Source organism: Lycium barbarum, chromosome 1 (assembly GCF_019175385.1).
Source record: "Lycium barbarum isolate Lr01 chromosome 1, ASM1917538v2, whole genome shotgun sequence".
NCBI lineage: Eukaryota > Viridiplantae > Streptophyta > Magnoliopsida > Solanales > Solanaceae > Lycium > Lycium barbarum.
In genome coordinates this window covers 8261530-8280253 of record NC_083337.1, presented here as the reverse complement: position 1 = coordinate 8280253, position 18724 = coordinate 8261530, and the positions used below count along the sequence as shown (strand labels likewise).

The 18724-nt window shown below is 34.2% G+C and overlaps 1 protein-coding gene across 1 annotated transcript; it reads right to left on the bottom strand.

The window, feature by feature from the left end:
* Positions 1-2958: 2958 nt before the first annotated feature.
* LOC132626420 (transcription factor TCP10-like) lies at positions 2959-5229 on the bottom strand. Its single transcript, XM_060341313.1, has one exon. The coding sequence runs from the start codon at positions 5102-5104 to the stop codon at positions 3644-3646; it is 1461 nt and encodes a 486-aa protein (XP_060197296.1). The 5' UTR covers positions 5105-5229; the 3' UTR covers positions 2959-3643.
* Between the last annotated feature and the right edge of the window lie 13495 nt (positions 5230-18724).

Sequence of the window (18724 nt, the reverse complement as noted above, 5' to 3'; positions counted from 1 at the left end):
TCTAATCTCACCATTTTGATCATTTCTGCAACAACATTATGATTTGAAAAAACTGGTTAATTGGGACAAAAAATAGCAGACACCCAAAAAATATGATGAAAAAAATAACTAGAAAAATGAATAAATTATAATACCAAATCTGGATTGATTCAGATTATTGGGTTCTCAAAATGGGTTTTGCAAATGAGAGAGAAAAAGAACTGTTCACTGTTGACAAGGTGATCTCAAAAATATTATAACAACATATATTAGTACAAGATTTAGTAATAAAAATATTTTCAAAAGTATTTGATATTTTATTTTCTTATTTTTGCTTCAAATGTTTATTATTATTATTATTATTATTATTATTATTATTATTATTATTATTATTATTATTATTATTATTATTATTTTGTAGGTCGGGTCGGGTCTAAGTGATGGGTCATGGGTAATTTTTGTTAAATGGGTAATTTGGGCTGATTTGAGATTTTTCATCCATTTAGGGGTATATTTGTTTACTTTGGCTAACAGAGGGGTATATTCGACTACTTTAACTAATGAAGAGTATATTTGACCAATAAACTAAATTAGAAGGGTATATATATTTGACCTTTTTCCCCTAATAAAAGCCCAGAAAGTAACTTGACAATTGATCAGTAGGGCAACAAGTTTAATGTGAGCATGCCTATGATAAATATGTAGCCTCCATATAGCAATCAATCACTACAGCCCAACAGCCCGAGTTAGGTTTGTTTATTAAGTACTCATTCTGTTCACTTTATATTCTCGTATTAGATTTCAGCTACCAATTTTTTATTTCTTGTGCTTCGGATATCGCTTTATTGTGCTCTGAATGCTATGTTGCTTTCTCCATTGTTGGCTATGTCTTATTTGCTATGACTTTTTAATCATGTATTGTTTTTCTCAAACTTCCTAGTTATGTGTCATTTGAGCTAGCCTCGGAGTAAGGTCAGATGTAATCTATCCTCCTCAAATTCCACTTGTAAACATATACTGGGTATGTTATTATTGTTCTGTTCACTTTATGTGGTGCGGTTACTATTTAGAGTGTCAGTATTTTTTTCTTATATTAGATGAGTGGTCGTACTACAATTGTTTGGGATACATGGGCTCACGCCCTATACACAAGAATGAATCGTTATGAGCTACACATAAGAATGAATTGTTATGTGGTAGGTAAATTCTTTTCTTTCTGTCGGCAGTCTATTAAATTGAATTACACATTTTTTAATATGTTGATACATCATGTACATGTATTCGGTTATCTTTTTTTTTTTCTTTTTTCTTTTTTTGTGTTGTTGTTTGTGCCAGGATTGAGAATGGCACGCAAACAGGCCGGCCGTTCCAAGTTTTGGGGTTGTGTCGGATATGACTAGATTCGATGATCATATTTTTTTTTTCATATGCCTTTTAAATAATTGAATTGTGAATGATGTGACTTATAATATATTTTATGTAATTTGTAAATATATAAACTTTATTTTAAAAAAAATTGAAGATTCAATATCGAACTAACATTAGAAATTAAATAATTCGACTCTCTGTAATCATTTCACACAAAGTGGGATGCAAGAAGTTATAAATTCCCCTAACAAATCCTAGACTATAGTTATGATTTTTCTATGTTTGTGAAAACCCCTTTATTTAATGGCCCCAGAACTACCCACATGAATGAAAGGCTACTTTCTTGTCGCCATCATTGCTAGATGGAACTATACACATGAAAATCCCAATTCCATGGGCTCACATGGTGTCAGGTTTAGCAGAGGCAATCTTGGTTTTTCAAGCACATATCAAATCAACCAGCATTCCATTATTCATATAGTCATCATGAATATAGCACTACTTCTCTTATTATTTTGTCAAGCCAGTGCAACATTTCTTTTTGGAATAAGACACTCTGTCCTGACACCCTTATATTTTCAAGGATTGTATTACCGTCAGAATTTTTTTAAAACGAAATAATCACCGCCCGATGCGCTGACGTGATCAGGAGAATATATTTCACTCTTTTTTAGAGTGAAAAGCATAAAATCTGACACATGTTATTTTTTAATTAGATACTTCACATTTAATTATACCTAATTAATTATCATTAAAGCTTAAAGTTTTTTCCTAAACTGATTTTCTTTTTTTAAAATGTGAAAACTGATTTTTTTCTATTTATGAAAAAAATCTAGTTTTTCAGATTTAGTCGGGTTTTTCACATTTTAAAAAATTAATTAGTTTTCCCAAATTTTTATAAAAATTCAATTGTTTCATATTTTGACAAGAAAAAACATTTTTTTCCAGATTTTGTTTTTTAAAAAATACCAATTTTTATTTGAAAAATAAAAGTGTCCTAAAACCAGTTTTCCATATAAAAAAATAATCCATTTTTTCCATATTTTAAAAAAAAATCCATGTTTTCAGATTATTATTTTTTTTCAAATTTTCAGATTCTTTTAAAATATCCATTTTTCATTTTTTAAAAGAAAATTTAGTTTTCAATTTTTTTAAAAAAATTGTCACGTAAGATAAAAGAATTTAAAAAAAATAGAAAACAAATAAATATACATGTGGCAAGGAGATTGTATGTCACTCTCCGATAAGAGAGTAGATATTCAATTTCGGGGTGGTAACTATTTCGTTTTAAAAAAGTTCAGGACCCTTAAAAATGTAAGGTGTGTCGTAGCAACTGTGGTCAAAGTTCCGGGGATAATAGTGTTTTATCCCTTTCTTTTTCATGTGATCGATTTAGGGCTAGCATTGTGCAAGCTGCATGACATTTCTTTTTTACCAAGTTGGTATTTTCATGGACGCTCCCGTCAAAACGTCGACAAGGATTTGGGATTTTCGTCGAAAATTGTGGAAGATAGTTTTCAGTGAACACAATTTCCATGGATTCCGTTGGAAATTTCATGAGAAATTTGTGTGTATCTAGTAGTGAACTATCTGAAAATAGATGTTGAAACTCCTTACATAATTAAAGTAAATGTATATCGATCGTAATTCGGCTTCAAATGCTAGCTCATAGAGTGGGATTTGCCAAAAATCATACAAGGAGACAACAACTTAATATTTTAGGCCTATATATAACACTTAACGTACACGGACAAAATGAAAAGAAAAAAAAAAAGATGAAAATCCAAAAAATTGAACTATGCTTACTCATGAATTGAGTAATACTACTACTACTACTAAAGGAGTGACAACTCCAGGTAAACGGTACATGCTCTAGAACCCATATCTCAATTTGGGAAGAAAGGGTAGTGGAGTGGGGACTTGAATTCACTTGCCTAAATGCAGAACTAACAACTAAAACATTCCATTAATGAGTCTTATAATAATTACCCCCAAATTATTTCCTTTCTATAATAGGGAAAGTGTCCTGCGCTCATGCATGATTTGGTGAATGGCAGCATCCAAATGGTGTGATGTAGGCAGCCTATTCTGATGCAAGCATCGGTGGCTGATTTCACGATTCGAACTCGTGGCCAGTCACACGAGACAATTTTATTATTGCTCCAAGACTTCCCTTCAAATTATTTCCTTTTGATAACTATAATAGGAATTATACATTAAGTAATACATCTAACTCACAAATATTTCACCTCCAAAAGGAATGTCATAATGCAAGAAAATGGACTTGGTGAAAAAGCTAGTCTTGATAATGTAGAAGAGTAGTTGCATTAATAGCTGAAAGAGTACTGGAAAGTGTACCGTGTTCCTCTTCTTCTTCTTCAACTTGTATTATTGGAGCAGTAGAAATTCCCAATAAGCCATCATTTGTAAATCCAATATTGGAATAAGTAGTTTGAGGAAAATTTGAACTGGACTGAAGGGGTTCCCTCTGATAATTAAACAGTTGGTTTTGGCCTAAAACTATGGGGAAATTTTGTGGTAAAAAGCTGAATCTTGAATCCTCTCTTAACTCTAAATTGGTCTTGTTTAACAAGCCCTGATGATGATCACCAGAAAAATTGATGGACTCATTTTGATGTGATGACTGAAAATTGAAAAAGCTGCCTAGTTGGGCTGATTGGTGTTTGGTTTCTGAGTGAAAATGGCCTTGTGGGTATGTCTGCAATTCACAGAATGATTGAATATTGGCATCATTAGTTGGTTGTTTTTTGGTTTCTGAGTGAAAATGGCCTTGTGGGTAAGTCTGCAATTCACAAAGTGATTGAATCTTGGTATCATTAGTTGGTTGTTTTTTGGTTTCCGAGTGAAAATGGCCACATTGAATCTTGGAATCATTTGCTGATTGTTTTTTGGCTTCTGAGTGAAAATGACCTTGTGGATGAGTCTGCAATTCACAAAAAGATTGAATCGTGGCATCATTTGCTGATGAAAACAAGCTCAAATTCCCAATTTGGCTGCAATTCAAAGATTGACAAACTTTTGAACTCTTTTCTTTATAGCTTTTCTCTGGAAATTGATCAGCTGAGTACTGCATTGTAGCATTAAGCTTAAAAGAGTCGCGAGCCAACTCTTCTAACTCTGTTTTCTTATCAGCAGACCAACTCTGTTCGATCGCAAATTGGCCTTCTTTGCTTTTAGCATTTGTAGTTTGCCAATTTAGTGCTTTATTTGTTGAGTCAGTCGTCATGGGAAAGACTTGAAAAGGGTTTTTTTCAAGTGCTTCGATAGCTTTTTGAGCTTCTTTAATCAGCCAATCGATGGCCTTACTAGGGCGGTCATAGCCAAGACGATCTTGCACATCGTAGAACTGAATTGCCGTGTTAGGCGAGAGCCTAACTCGCCTGTCCTTCGTACCGGTGGCTGTTGAAACCTTGCTGTGCCGGTCTTTTGTCCCCGTGGCTCGGACAATACGGCCGCCATGGACTTCCATAACATCTTGTTTGGCTCTCTTTGGCTTCTTTTTTAGTGATACTTTCTTGATTTCTGCTTTGTGACTTGGACGACATTGTGTGTTGTTTTGGTGCTTTGTGACCAAAGTTGCACTAGGGGAAGTGAAATAATTGGCCCATTGTTGCAAATGCTGGTTTTCTTGGGCATTTTCTTGAAAGGATTCCTCCTCTTTTTTTCCTTCTTCTTGTTCTGATGATGATGGTGATTTTTCTTCTTTTTGATTTGATACTTGAAGCTGATGATTCATTGGAGGATCCAAATTTGAAGCAATATTTTTCTTGCTTTCTTCCACTCTTTTGACTTTTAACTTTTTCAAGTGTAGTTGGCACTTGGCAATTGCTTTTTATAGACCCTCTTATGAATTTTGGGCACTTAAATATTAGCTTCCTATAAGCTTCTATTTCAATAAACTTCTCCTATGAATAAGTGAGATTTGTTGAAAAATCATAGGAGTAGTAGTGTAGTCGCAAAGGCGGAGTCAGGAGTTGAAATTTATGGGTTCATGATTTTATTCTTTTTAAGTTAATGATTCTAAATTAATAATTTGTACATATCAAATGAATCTCTTAAGATATATACAGAGTTTGGATAAAAGTTATTGAGTTTGACCGAACCCGTACCTTAATCACTGACTCCGCCCCCAAATGCAGTAAGTGGAGTATATATTTTGATAGGAAAGAACAATAATAACAGAGATACTGTAATAAGCAATGCTGTGTCAAAGGGTTGGTTATGTTTGTCTACTAGTTGCCGCTGAAGTTTACACTGTTACAAAAATTGAACCACCAAAGAGTACTGTGGGCGGCAAAAATTCTTTACTTTTAACTAGAGGTCTTGAATTTGAGCAAAACATAGAGCCCGTTTGGATTGGCTTATTAGTTGGCTTATAAGCTGTTTTCAGCTTTTTTGAGTGTTTGGCTAGCCAGCTTAAAGTCATTTTATGCTTAAAATAAGCTCAAAAAAATAATTGGACCCATTTGACTTAGTTTATCTAAAGCAGTTTATAAGCTGTTTTCAGCTTATAAGCCAAAAAAAATAAGTTGGACTACCCCAACTTATTTTTTTCAGCTTATAAGCTGCAAACAGCTTTAAGCTGTAAGCCAATCCAAACGGGCTCATAGTCCTCTTTGGTAGGAGCACTAAAATCCCATAACAAACCTTCTGCAATTCGAGCCTTAATTAAGTGGTCCAATATTCTACCGCGAGAATCTGAATTAATTGGCCCAATACTAACATATATTTACTAGAACTTGAATTCTATGATTTTAATTATTATGCAAATAATGGAGTGTAGTACACTGATCTTTCTTGTCTCCCTCCCCACTCAGAATTACCTGAAGTCAATTGTCCCTACCAGGTAAAGTAGACAACTCAGTTTACTCTTCTGGAATCATATTTTATCTTTTTGTGACGTCCATAATCCATGATCAGTAGTGTTCAGTATACTCCCTTTTCACAAATAGTTATTTCTGTCACTTCATATATAACCTGTTTGCTATAAAGAATATAGTCCTAATTATCGAATTAATACAAGCTTCAACACTATTCCCAGGTTTAAAGTATGACAGTATATAAAATTTAGCTAATTATGCATGCAGAGGCGGACTTAAGATTTAAATGCCTTGGAAGCAACACTACAAAAAATTTAATGTATTACAAGAATTAAGAATCGAACCGGTCCATCTAAACAAGCAACAGACTAGACCAATGCCCCTTACCAGCCCTTTTTAAATTTGGGCGCCTAATCAAATATATAGTTGTTCTTCAAGATATTTATACACACACAAAAATTTTTCTGAGATTATCGGGCCAGGTGACCCCCTATATAGCGACCGTACGTCCTCTTGATGTAACAATGAGAGTGACCTCTTCCTCTTATTTTTTGACACCTCGCATGCAATGGCACCAAGGTAATCCATCATCTACTATATTTTTTATTATATATAAACAAGAATCACAAAGTGTTGTCGCCTCAGAAGGTCAACTTGGTAATTTTGTTTTTGGATGCTCTGAAGTTGGACACATGTTGTAGCTGAGATTTGCTAAGGATTTTGCTGGTTTTGGAAAAGTAAAATATATGAGTCTCACTATCATATCTTATCTTTAAGTTGTCAATTTTCACATTTACACATGTAAACTTTTTCTATTCATCTAATTTAATTTTAGCAAGATCATTTATTTTTAATATGTTCTTTTGGTAATCGCTTGCTAAAAAGTCTAATTACTATTACTACCATTATTATGATTTAACTAAAGCTAATCTAAGATTCGAGATCATGACTATCTGTGTCTGATTATTGACAGAAGTTCAATGAAGAAACTTGCCTTTGTAAATGGTTTTTTTTTATGGTTTTTCACCTGGTGTACGGTACCCACATTGGAGCCCGACTATATTGGGATTCACGTCGGATAAGGCCCATTACTGAGTGAAGCTCTCTCTATCAGGGATTTCTCCATACTCAAGGCTCGAAGCCGAAACCTCTGGTTAAGGAAGTAATATTGCTCAATTCTAAAAAAGAATCTAATAAATAGCATAACTCAATAAATAATACTTTGTATTTTTTTTTAATGCACATGAAAAAGCCAAATAATATTAAAATGGAATGGAGAAGGTATTTTCTTTTGAGGCGTGAAATAAGCATACAAGTAAAATGAATTGAAAGGGATACTTTATTAATGTACTTTAATTATTACTCCTATTAATTAATATCCTTATAATATCATTAATAGGTTAATTTGAGCAAAGTCCCTAAACCAATGTCATAAATAATGTCGTATAAACTTGAAGCCATTTAAATTTGTTGTTGTATTAGATGAAAAAATGTGTTTTGCAATAGCTCTTGCCACATGAAATTATGAGTGAAATTAAAACTTAAAAAATATCAAAATAGATTTATTTCTATCTAAAACTAAGAAATTACATGCTCACAAATTCATAAAAATGCCAATGTTAAATTTTAAATCATATATTTTTTTTATATAAAATATCGAATTACTTGCTGTCTTTTAGTATTTTTAAAATTCTTCAGCCAAAATTCCTTCATCATAAATAATTTCTTAATTTAAAATTATCCAATTGTAATTAAGAATTTTAATAATTATGAAGTCTTATTAACAAGACTTATTTAACGTGCCATACAAATTATATTCTTTATTTAAAATTATTATTTTTATATCTTGAGTTTAGACCCGGACTTAGCACGGGCATAATGAAAACTAGTATAGACATATAAAAATTGATATGGTGTATACAATATGATTTTCTGTCACTCTTGCTTCTACCCTACCTGCATGAGTGGCACACTATAGGCAGAGCTTCTAATGAAGTTAAGTTATATACACCAACATTATCTTTTGTGCTATTAATGTAATTTAATTTATGATAATATGTTAGTTGCTACTTTTACTAGGTTGTTGCTTAACTTTTAATCAACATTAGGATTTAATTATAATTATTTTATAAATGATCTGATTATATAAAATTATTTTTTAATTATACCGTCAGAATATATAGAACTTAGAAGGTCAATTAAAAATTAGCCGTTTCTTCGGGGGGGGGGGGGGGGGTGGGGGGATTGGGGGAGGGGGTGTAGGGCCCTCCAAAACTCAAGAAACAAGGACAAATTGCATGCGTGCATGTGCATGGTCTTTATCACCCAACTTTAACCTGCTCGTAATCTTCTTCTTATTTGTTTAAAAATAATTAATACAGCTCCTCTATAAAGTAATAACATAAATAAAATGTCTAATTGCTTTGAGATAATTAGATTTGTGATTCCTATTACCAATTACCATCTACATTCCCAATCACATGTTTTATTCTCAATATTTATTAATAACCTGCCAACCGAGCTCAACATGTTCTATTAAGTACTTATGAGAAGAATGTTTGTGACTTTACTATGTATATCAGAAATTTTTTGTAAATTCCCCTGCACGGTTAAGAATATACTCCACTAAAATATCTGAAAAAATATTTCTATCTGAGCTGCCGGTGCTAAGCTTAATTAGACACCAGTATCAACCAAAACGTACAGGAGACTAATCTAAGTTTTAATTAGTCACATTATAATTTTGTAGACTAGGTATTTCTCTAATCTAATTATCTAAGTCTATTGTTGCTCCCTAAACCTTTGCTAAGTAAATTAATTGCGGCAATAACTTAACCTAAAAGCTGAAAAGGCCTAACGTACATAATTGACTTCAATTTATTAATTAATTATTTGGCTACTTATGACCTTTATGTAGCTCGTTATATGTGCATAGCCCTAACTCAGTTTTACTTTTTTCCTTCTCCACGTGATTCCCTTCCACCATTAAAATTTTGAAATAGTATATCAATATCTACTGTTTAAAGCATAATAAAAGCCATACGTACTACTATATCATTTTCAAGGAGATTAACTTTTGAACTTGGGAAAGTAATTGAATCGTAGAGAAACTAAAAGTGACTACAAAAAGAAAGAGGAGATAAAGTGAAAAAGGTATATATGTATATGTAAGTAATAAATAAATATACAGACAAAGATGCATTAAAAAAAAAACTGATCACCATCCACTGTTTACACAAAAGCATATCAAATTATCATAGGTTAATTGATAAAATGAGGTGAAATCAGATAATAATTAATTAACTAAGTGATATATAAATGTTTGTGCATACATTATTATTTTGATGTGAACATCGCGTGTGAATAAGTATTTTCTCATGCATCTCCGAAAATACTTATCCAAACCATATGTGTGTATAAGGATGTTTGGTACGAAGGAAAATATTTTTATTAATTTATGAAAAATAAGTGATTTTCTTACTTATTTTGTAGTTAGTATATAGTAAGTAGAAATACTATTCCAAAAGCATTTATACAAAATCTAGGCAAACACTGTAAGGGTGGGGTTGAGGGAGTGAAGATGAAACAATCAGCATGGAATGCCACTTATATAGAACTTAATTTTTCTACCCCCCCCCCCCCCCCCCCCCAAAGCAAAATCATTTTCCTAATTCTTAAGGAACTAATTTTTTTAGAAAAAAAATACTCCTTTCAAAAGAAACGCAAATTTTTTTAGAAAAACATTTTGCGGAAGATATTTTCCTTCACACAAGCACATCCTAAAGCTAAGTTCAAGTGTTTAAGCAAAAAAAAAACGATATTGTTATATAAGATTTTTATCATATTAGATTAACGTACGAATTTCCCAAGTACATAGCACCGTACAACAATAACATATTCAATGAAATCTCACAGAGTGAGGTCTGAGTAGGGTAGAATGTATGCAGACCTTACCCCTGCGTACCTTGAGAGGTAGAGGCTAATATTAATAAGATTCTAAAACTTGTATTATATTGATAATATCTCTAATACACATCTATATGTAGTGAAAGAGACGTTACTGGATTATGAAATTGTTTTGCCGCTTATTTGATTCAAAAAAACTATTCGGACAACTAGAGTTCATGAATTAAATTTCGATGGGTACGATATTAGGACTAGCTAGGTCATAATTAAACAGGAGTTTGTCAGTACATTTCAAAAACTTTATACTAGTCATTAATTAATACTCTCTTGCGAATGATAGAGATACTTGAATTATTATTTTCCTTGAAGTACTCTAATTAGCATAATTGCGGTAGCCTTAAATATAGCCTTTTAGGGGTCGTTTGGTAGGATGTACTAATCAAAATAGTCCTTGTATTAAAATTTAGTCCATCCAATAAAATGTTTGGTTACTCAATTCAATTTAATCATACCTAATACATGGATTACTTATACATCATAGGTGTGCTTATCTAATACCAAGGAAACCCAGTGATTCCTTATACCAAGTTTAACTATAATTGGATAAGATCCCTAAAATGACTAAACTACCCCTCAAACCCTTTTCCCAATTACATGAAATAGAAAATCCCACAAATATTCAAGGGTATAATTGCAAAGAAGATTTTGTACAGTTTTAAACCAAACACAAGCTTAGATTATACATTATATATCTAATTTTTAATACAATGAACCAAACACTTGATAAAAAATAATCTCATCATTACAATCCCTACATTACTAATCCCTGCATTACTTGACCCCTTAGACTTGTAATGTTGAGTTTAAGTTCATTCAAAATGATGTATTACCTATGTTGTACTTTAGACATCATCATGTTTTTAGCATTAATATAGACACGCAAAATTAATTCTAAAATTACTGATATATAATCAAGAGAATGGGTTCATAATCGGTCGGTCCTAGAAACGGCGGCAGCGGCGCGAGGCTTGGTCATAATTGTACGATAATTTGCCCTAATCTCTCGTATAGCCAAAAGTGACGGAGTCCTATTTAAATTAATTCTCAGTTTTGGAAAAATAAAAAAGGTATCCTAGAGCCAAATGAATGAAACTATATATGTTCCCAAAGGATGAAAACACTGGCTCACTAATTCCTTAATGAGCATTAATTCTTGAACTTTACGAGTTACGACCAATAAGAGAATTATTTTTTAAAAAAATACGACCAATACTCACGGCAAGAAAGAGGAAAGAAAACAAAAGGCCTATGCTTAATGCCTGAATTGAATCCTTTATCCACGTTACGTGGATCCCTAAAAGAATGTCCTTTTAGTAGAACGAAAACTAACGAAAAAGAAAAGATCCTTTCTAGTTAAGTTATGATTACACACATGAAAAAATAGTGTACAGGGAAACCCAATAAGGTTTTGAAGTACAGAGTTGAATGATACACCATAATGAATTGACATGTGGAGACAACCCCACCTCCTATGTTTAGTCTGAATCTGTACTTCTTTTAAAGTCGATATAACTGATATAAAAGGTCTTCAGCGTAAAGGGGTCTATATGTACGGGAGCCAGAATTTTCACTAAGGGGTGTCAAAATATAAAGAAGTAAATTCTTCAATATAAACAAGTAAATTCACGAAAAAGCCAAGGAGTGTCAATATGTAATATATATACATAAAAATAAAAAATTTACCTAGCTACACAGTGTAATTTTCCGACGAAGGGGTGTCGATTGACACCCCTCAACTATATGTGGCTCCGCCACTGTGTACCTGCCCATTGAGAGCCATAGTTACAGTACAATTGTAATTTTTATAGTGTCTGAAAAAAATTATTCAGGTCGGATTCACTTATAAAGGGTTTTAATTAGGAGTCCGGAACCAAAATAGCCTCAAAAAACAGTTTTTGAACCAAATTACCCAACAAAAAAAAAGTTACAAAACTGTCTTTAGCGCGGTAAATTTCTGCGCTATAGCAGTTAACGGGGACCGTTAACTGTTATATTACTGCGCTAAAGCGGTTTCCCTTTTTTTCGGCCCTTTGGTTAACCCCTCCTTTATTACACTTTTTAATGTACTTTGACCATAGATTAATCATGCTTCGGGACTCCGAAACTTTAATATTTTATATAGAACCCTACTTATTTTTGTGCGATTAATAAGGTAGGCTCAATACATCAAGGATAAGAAAATCTTCGGATGGCCGTTTTAGTGGTTGAAAAGTGCTCGAGCACCATTTTTGTTTGAAGGCTTGGTGTCATTAGCTTTAAGGGCTCGTTTGGTATGATGGATAGAGAAAAATAGTTCTGGGATAAAAATTAGTACCGCCTTATCTAACGTTTGGTTGGAAAAAAAAACTCGGGACAACTAATCCCGGGATTAGAGTGTTTTTTTATCCCACCTTGAGGGTGGAATTACTAATCCCCGGATAACTTATCCGGGGATTAATTATCCCGGGATAAGCTGTTTCCAACCAAGCGAGCCCTAAGTTCTTTACGAATACTTAAATTTAGATTTAATAATAAACTAAAAGTAGTAAAAATACAATCATAAAAAAAAAAAAACTTAAAATACATTCTTCAATTCATGCCCTTGAGTTAATGAAAAACTAAACATACTAATATTCTTCAAAATAACAACATCATCATAAATTAAACTTAAAACTAAAATCACAACATTCTTAATCATCATCATAATGCAAGTCCTCAATATCGTCCTCAGAAAAATATTGTCGGTTTCTTAAGACACATCTTTTTTCAGTAGCTATTAGTTCTCTACCGGTTGATGCTGCTTGTTCTTCGGCCAACTTTTGCATGTAAAATCTACATCGTCTTGCCACCATTCTGTTGTTTTCTTTTCTAATCCTTTGCACGGCAAGCTCGCAAGTTTCTGAACCTACTTGAGGCATGGTTATGGAGTACCTTGTTAGGATTGGAGCGTTGAGATTTTCCAAGTCACGAACATGACATTCTGATTCGGCAAGCCGATGTGACCATTCTCGGTGTAAACCGCAATAATATTGCCAAAGAGCAAGAAGGAGGTGATGATGTGATTCCTTATGTACCTGTGTCTGTGTCGCTTGACAAGTATACCTATTAATCAGTTGACTCGCGGATCTGAATATTTCACACTGCAGAAATCGTCATTACGCTCTATAAGAAAGTGGGGATTTAGCTCATCTAGTTTGAAATCACTAGTATCGCTCGAAAAACTGTTATGATTTGAACTCTCATCATCACTGCTGTTTGGTTCTTTTGGAAGGAGTAAAAACCAAGCTGAGTTTCTACTACTCGATATTGAATACGTTGTAGTCTAATAACAAAAGAAAGTGTTACTTATATAGTTGCAAAACCCCATGTACTCCTAGTTGGGGGGGGGGGGGGGTTCTTTATGACCCTACCTACTTACTTTATATAAAAACATATTAATCTTCATCTAACATCTCACAGTCCGAATCCCACTTGGATCTAAATCTTGTGTTACCATGTACACCATATTCTACCCTAAGGTAACGTATTTGTATCCGATTGTTCTCTTCGCGAAAATGGTTAAGAGCAGAATTATACTCTTGTGGAGTTCCGCGAGGCATTGACATAGCACTTTTTTTGGGCGTTTAAGCCCTATTGACGCTAACTTTTGCTCCAGTCCTGCAGCCTCCCTAACACGCTAATCCCACTCCTCTCTCATTTTATTATTGTATTCTTGATTGAATCTGTTGTTAGGGTTGTTTGAGTACTCAAAATCTTCACCCAATTCCCATGTCCTACCCATTGCGTCAAATATGTTTTCTGGAGTGAACGATATAACACGACTAATATCTCTAAATTGGTCAAAAAATGGCATAGTAACTCAATTTTGTGTGGAATTTTGTGTGGTTGGTAACTATTCATCAAATTACGTTATATAACACTTAAAGTTTGATTCGAATTATGACGTTTTTTCTGTATGACAGTTGAGGTGACAACATATTGCAGCCGGTATAGCGCAGTAAAATATTGCGTTATGACAGTATAACGCAGTAAGTTACTGCGTTATACTTGTATAGCGCAGTCATTTAATGCGTCATGTCAAAATAACGCAGTATTTTAATGCGTTGTTCTGCCACGGCCTGACATAACGCGGTTAATTCATGCGTTATGCAACACTCCGTACTTAATTTGATTTGATGTAACACTGCAAGACACACTAATTGCATGCATGCGTTGGTTCAATATTCAAACTTCAAATCTTATTAATACAGAGTTCGAATAAGGGAAAAAATTCTAAGTTTCATCCAATTTTTAACACAAATTCTAAGTTTCATCTAGTTTTTGCATTTTGTATTCCTCCTAAATTAGTCAAAAAATGGAAGATGTTCTAAAAATTAGAGTTTCTTTATTCTGGGATGGACAAATTATATTTGAGGAAAATAATTTGCGCTATGATTCTCCCCCAAAATACCATGTTAAGTTTCCACTTGACTTAAAATTCTCAAAACTACTCCAAGCCTTGTATAATAGACTACAAGTTAGTAGGAGTGATTTTGATTTAAATATAATTGAAAAATATTCAATGTCATTTGTGCCGCAAGGTGTAACTAGTTATGGACAGTGGTACATTCAAGACGATGGTTCTTTGACTGATTATTTGAAGGCGCCTTATGATTATAGGCAATGCATAACTTTAAACGTCCTTGAAATGTACATAGAGAAGGTCCCCATTAATCGACTTGAATTCATGGTTAGGGCTCCTCGGGAATCCCCGTCTAGAATTCAGGCCGAAGTCACTCAAGCGGAACCTACTTATGAACACAATTACCCTGACATAAGTACTTATGAAAGCATTTTGACGAGCCAAATGCCTCTGGATAGTTTAAGTCAGCAATTTGATGGGCAGTGATAAATATTCATTTTTTACATTATGTGTAGTGGCACTTGAATGCTACTAATGATGTCGATTATATTATTTAGGAGTTATACACCTGATATGGATCATATCGGACGGTCTTCTCAATCGGGATGGATGAATCAGGTTGGAACATCCTCAGCCTATCCAACTACTCAAAACGATGGTCCTTCCTCAAGTTTCGATGCAGTTGAATACTGTCAATATGTCTATTTTTTTTAACATCAATGGTATTATTTGATGTGTAGTAGTTAAAATACTATAATTTCTTATGTAGGGAGAATGTAGTGGTTGCACCAAATTATAGGCAAAGACCTGTTATGAATGGCCCGGATTAGCCGAATTATATAGTGACATTATCCAGCGATAGCGAGGAAATACCTAATGCGGAGGAAAGTGACGATGAGCAAAGTGACGATGAGGTTGAGGTTGGAACTAATCCTTAATATCAAGTCGAACTGTTGCAAGACATGATGAACAGTCTGGCACACCAAGAGGAACTGAATTCATAACAACCATTTGAACAGCAAGAGTCGATTTCGGTTCAGCCGCAAAGCCAATTTCAACAGCAAGAGTCGACCCCGATTCAGTGGCATTCCGATGAGATCCCCTATCTTGATCATCTTCAAGATCGCCCAGATGCCTTTGTCTTTACTAGGGATGATGATCATATTCGGTGAAGTTTGTGGAAAGAGCCAGTGGATCTTTTAAAACAAAAGGCTCATATTGAAAAAGACATGATTTTCAGCTCGAAAAAATCATTGCAAAGGGCTGTTAAGATTTATTGCATCCAGGGGATGAGGGAGTTTAAAGTTGACGATTCCACACGAAAAATTTGGCGATTGGTCTGTAAGCGAAAATATCAAGGTTGCGAATGGATGCTCCATGGTAAGGAAACTGCTGAAAAGATGTGAACTATTTCAAAGTTCTACACAAAGCACACTTGTGATATGGGTGACCTCCCAGATGATCATTGCAATCTAGATACCAATATGATTGCTCGTGTGTGTCATGACCCGACTAGAGGACTATAACGGATACCCGGAGCTAACTACCGAGCACCACGCATTGGACTAATCATCATACTCAACCTGAACATATATAATCTCCAAGGCAACACATATCTATATACATAAACCCTCAAGGCTGCCAAAAATGATATACAAAAGTACGATATAGTCATTATGGGACACCTATTTCCTACACATACACATCTACGAGCCTCTACTAGAGTAATAGACATAAAGACGGGACAGGACCCCGTCGTGCCCAAATATATACAAAAAAGAGTATGATCATAAGTAGCACCTCCGAAATAGTGGAGTGCTCCTGTGAATCCGCTGATAAGCTCCTACGGATCTGCATCGTCCCCCTGTCTACCTGTGGGCATGAACACAGCTTCCAAAAACAAAGGAGGTCAGTATGAACATCGTACTAAGTATGTAAGGCATGAATGATACTAACATTATAAAGAAGTCATGAAACATAGGGAGAAGATATAACCTGCTTAACCTTTAAAAGAAAACACATGTTATATATATCACATATACCATTATCGTTAACCCGCGTCCGGGTAACCATTGCACACCGCCCACTAGTGGCGTCATGTCCAGCCCTCTAGGCACGGTGTACTCATAAGCAGCCCGCCTTCGCGGTGACATGTCCGGACATCTACACGCAGTGTAATCATATGCAGCCCGCCTTCGCGGTGACATGTCCGGCCATCTAGGCACGGTGGAATCTCATCATCATATACATCTCATAAGGTATACATTAGAAATCAATTACATCTATAACTTTATCGGGGCGACGTAAGGTCGAGAACCCCCAATTTTATTATGGAGTAATCATAATCATCATACCTCACATTGAAGGAACTAGCATCATAAGGTGGGTCTAGCAACAATGAATAACATTAGAGAATCGTATAAGGATCATTAGCTTCATGGAAATATCATATCATGACCTTTAGGATCTCTAGGATTAGACTCATTATCATCATTATCATATTCATGACATATCTCTCATCTTTATCTCATAAGAAGCTTTTTATAAAGATTGGCTCATATTTTTCCGGAATGTAAGATGGTCATGGAAAGATAAAGAAAGTCATGTCACCGGAATCATGCCTTAGAAAAGAAGGGACTAGCCTCACATACCTTGATGTCTCTCTAACTTATCAATTAATTGCTTTCCTCCAATGTTCACGATTCTACATTCAAGAGAATTTGTACTAACATTAGATAATCGGAAACATACTTAAGCTTAAGCTAAAGTTAACGAAAATCGGGCAACATCTCCTTTGTTTCTATAACTTTCTCCATATACTATAACAACTCCCAATATCACAATCAACAATCTTTATCAAGCTATACATCATTCAACTCTTCCAATTCCATTTCAAATAATCCATAACTAAAGTTACCATACTACATTGTATTCATCAACACACAATGTTTCTTCAACACTCCTAATATCATTTACAACAAAAGTATATTCATAACACCTCAAGAATCATAGCCCAAATCAAGTCACTATTCAAGAATATTACCATTTTCATATTTTCACTCCACTTCCTCCCCCCCTTCCATAATCCAAGTCTTTTAACCTCTCAATACTCCTAATAACATGAAATGAACATAAATCTTACCTTTTATAGTGTGAGAATGGCATTTGGATGAAAATACTTCACTTGAGAAAAACCCTAGCTTCAATCCAAAGAGATTTCTTGACTTGCATAAACCCTAGTGAGCATTCTTACACTTAGTTCCCTTGGATTAATGATGTTGATCTTTGATTTTTCTTAGATTCTTGTAAAAGAAGTGTGTGGAATATTCTAGAGGGTTAGAGAGGAGAGGAGAAGTGAGGAAATGAAAATAATGACTTGGGGTCTTATTTTTATAATTGGAAAATCTGACCTGTCGGGAAATTATACGGACACTTATACGGTCCGTATAAACTTATACGGTCCGTATAAGTGACCGTGAAATCTCCCCAATAACATCTCGTTTCTGCAACCATTATACGGCACATTATATGGTCCGTATAATTTTATACGGTCCGTATAAGTGACCTTATAACTCCATCAGTGATGGACCTTCACTGTAACGGTTATATGAACCATTATACGAACCGTATAATATTATACAGACTGTATAAATGGTCATATAATCCACTTTTTCTCCGATCTTATTCTCGTCGCTTCGTTTGATCTCCAATCCTTATGGAACCTTCTTAGCACTTGTTCAACACTTCATTTACAACCTAAGGGCCATCATAACTCTTTCTCAAGGCATCATTAAGTCGATATTAGTTCGGTACCTTGTAAAACCTTTCCGAAACACAACATACGATTTGCCTTTCTCAACGAACTCTCTTCTCTTGCCTCAAATGTCTTTGGAATCTTAATTAGAACCATTAAATACTACTTCTTTCTTTTAGAACATCATATACTCCTCACCCTGCGTTAGTCTATTTACTGTGCAACTACATGAAATTTTTTCGAGGTGTAATAGTGTGTTAGTTGGTGACATTGGAAAAAACCCAAGGTATCCCCTTCGCCTAAGTTTATTTTATTTTTGGTGTTAATATAATGTTCCTCGTTGCTATATGATGATATTTCAACTTTTTCAGTTTCCCTATTAAAGATTGTATTACAGCCGTCCAGAAAGTATATAGCAAAATTGTTAGTAGGAGG

Bases quoted from the DNA above. Each gene is read 5' to 3' on its own strand.
- LOC132626420 (XM_060341313.1), bottom strand. From the start codon at position 5,104: ATGAATCATCAGCTTCAAGTATCAAATCAAAAAGAAGAAAAATCACCA.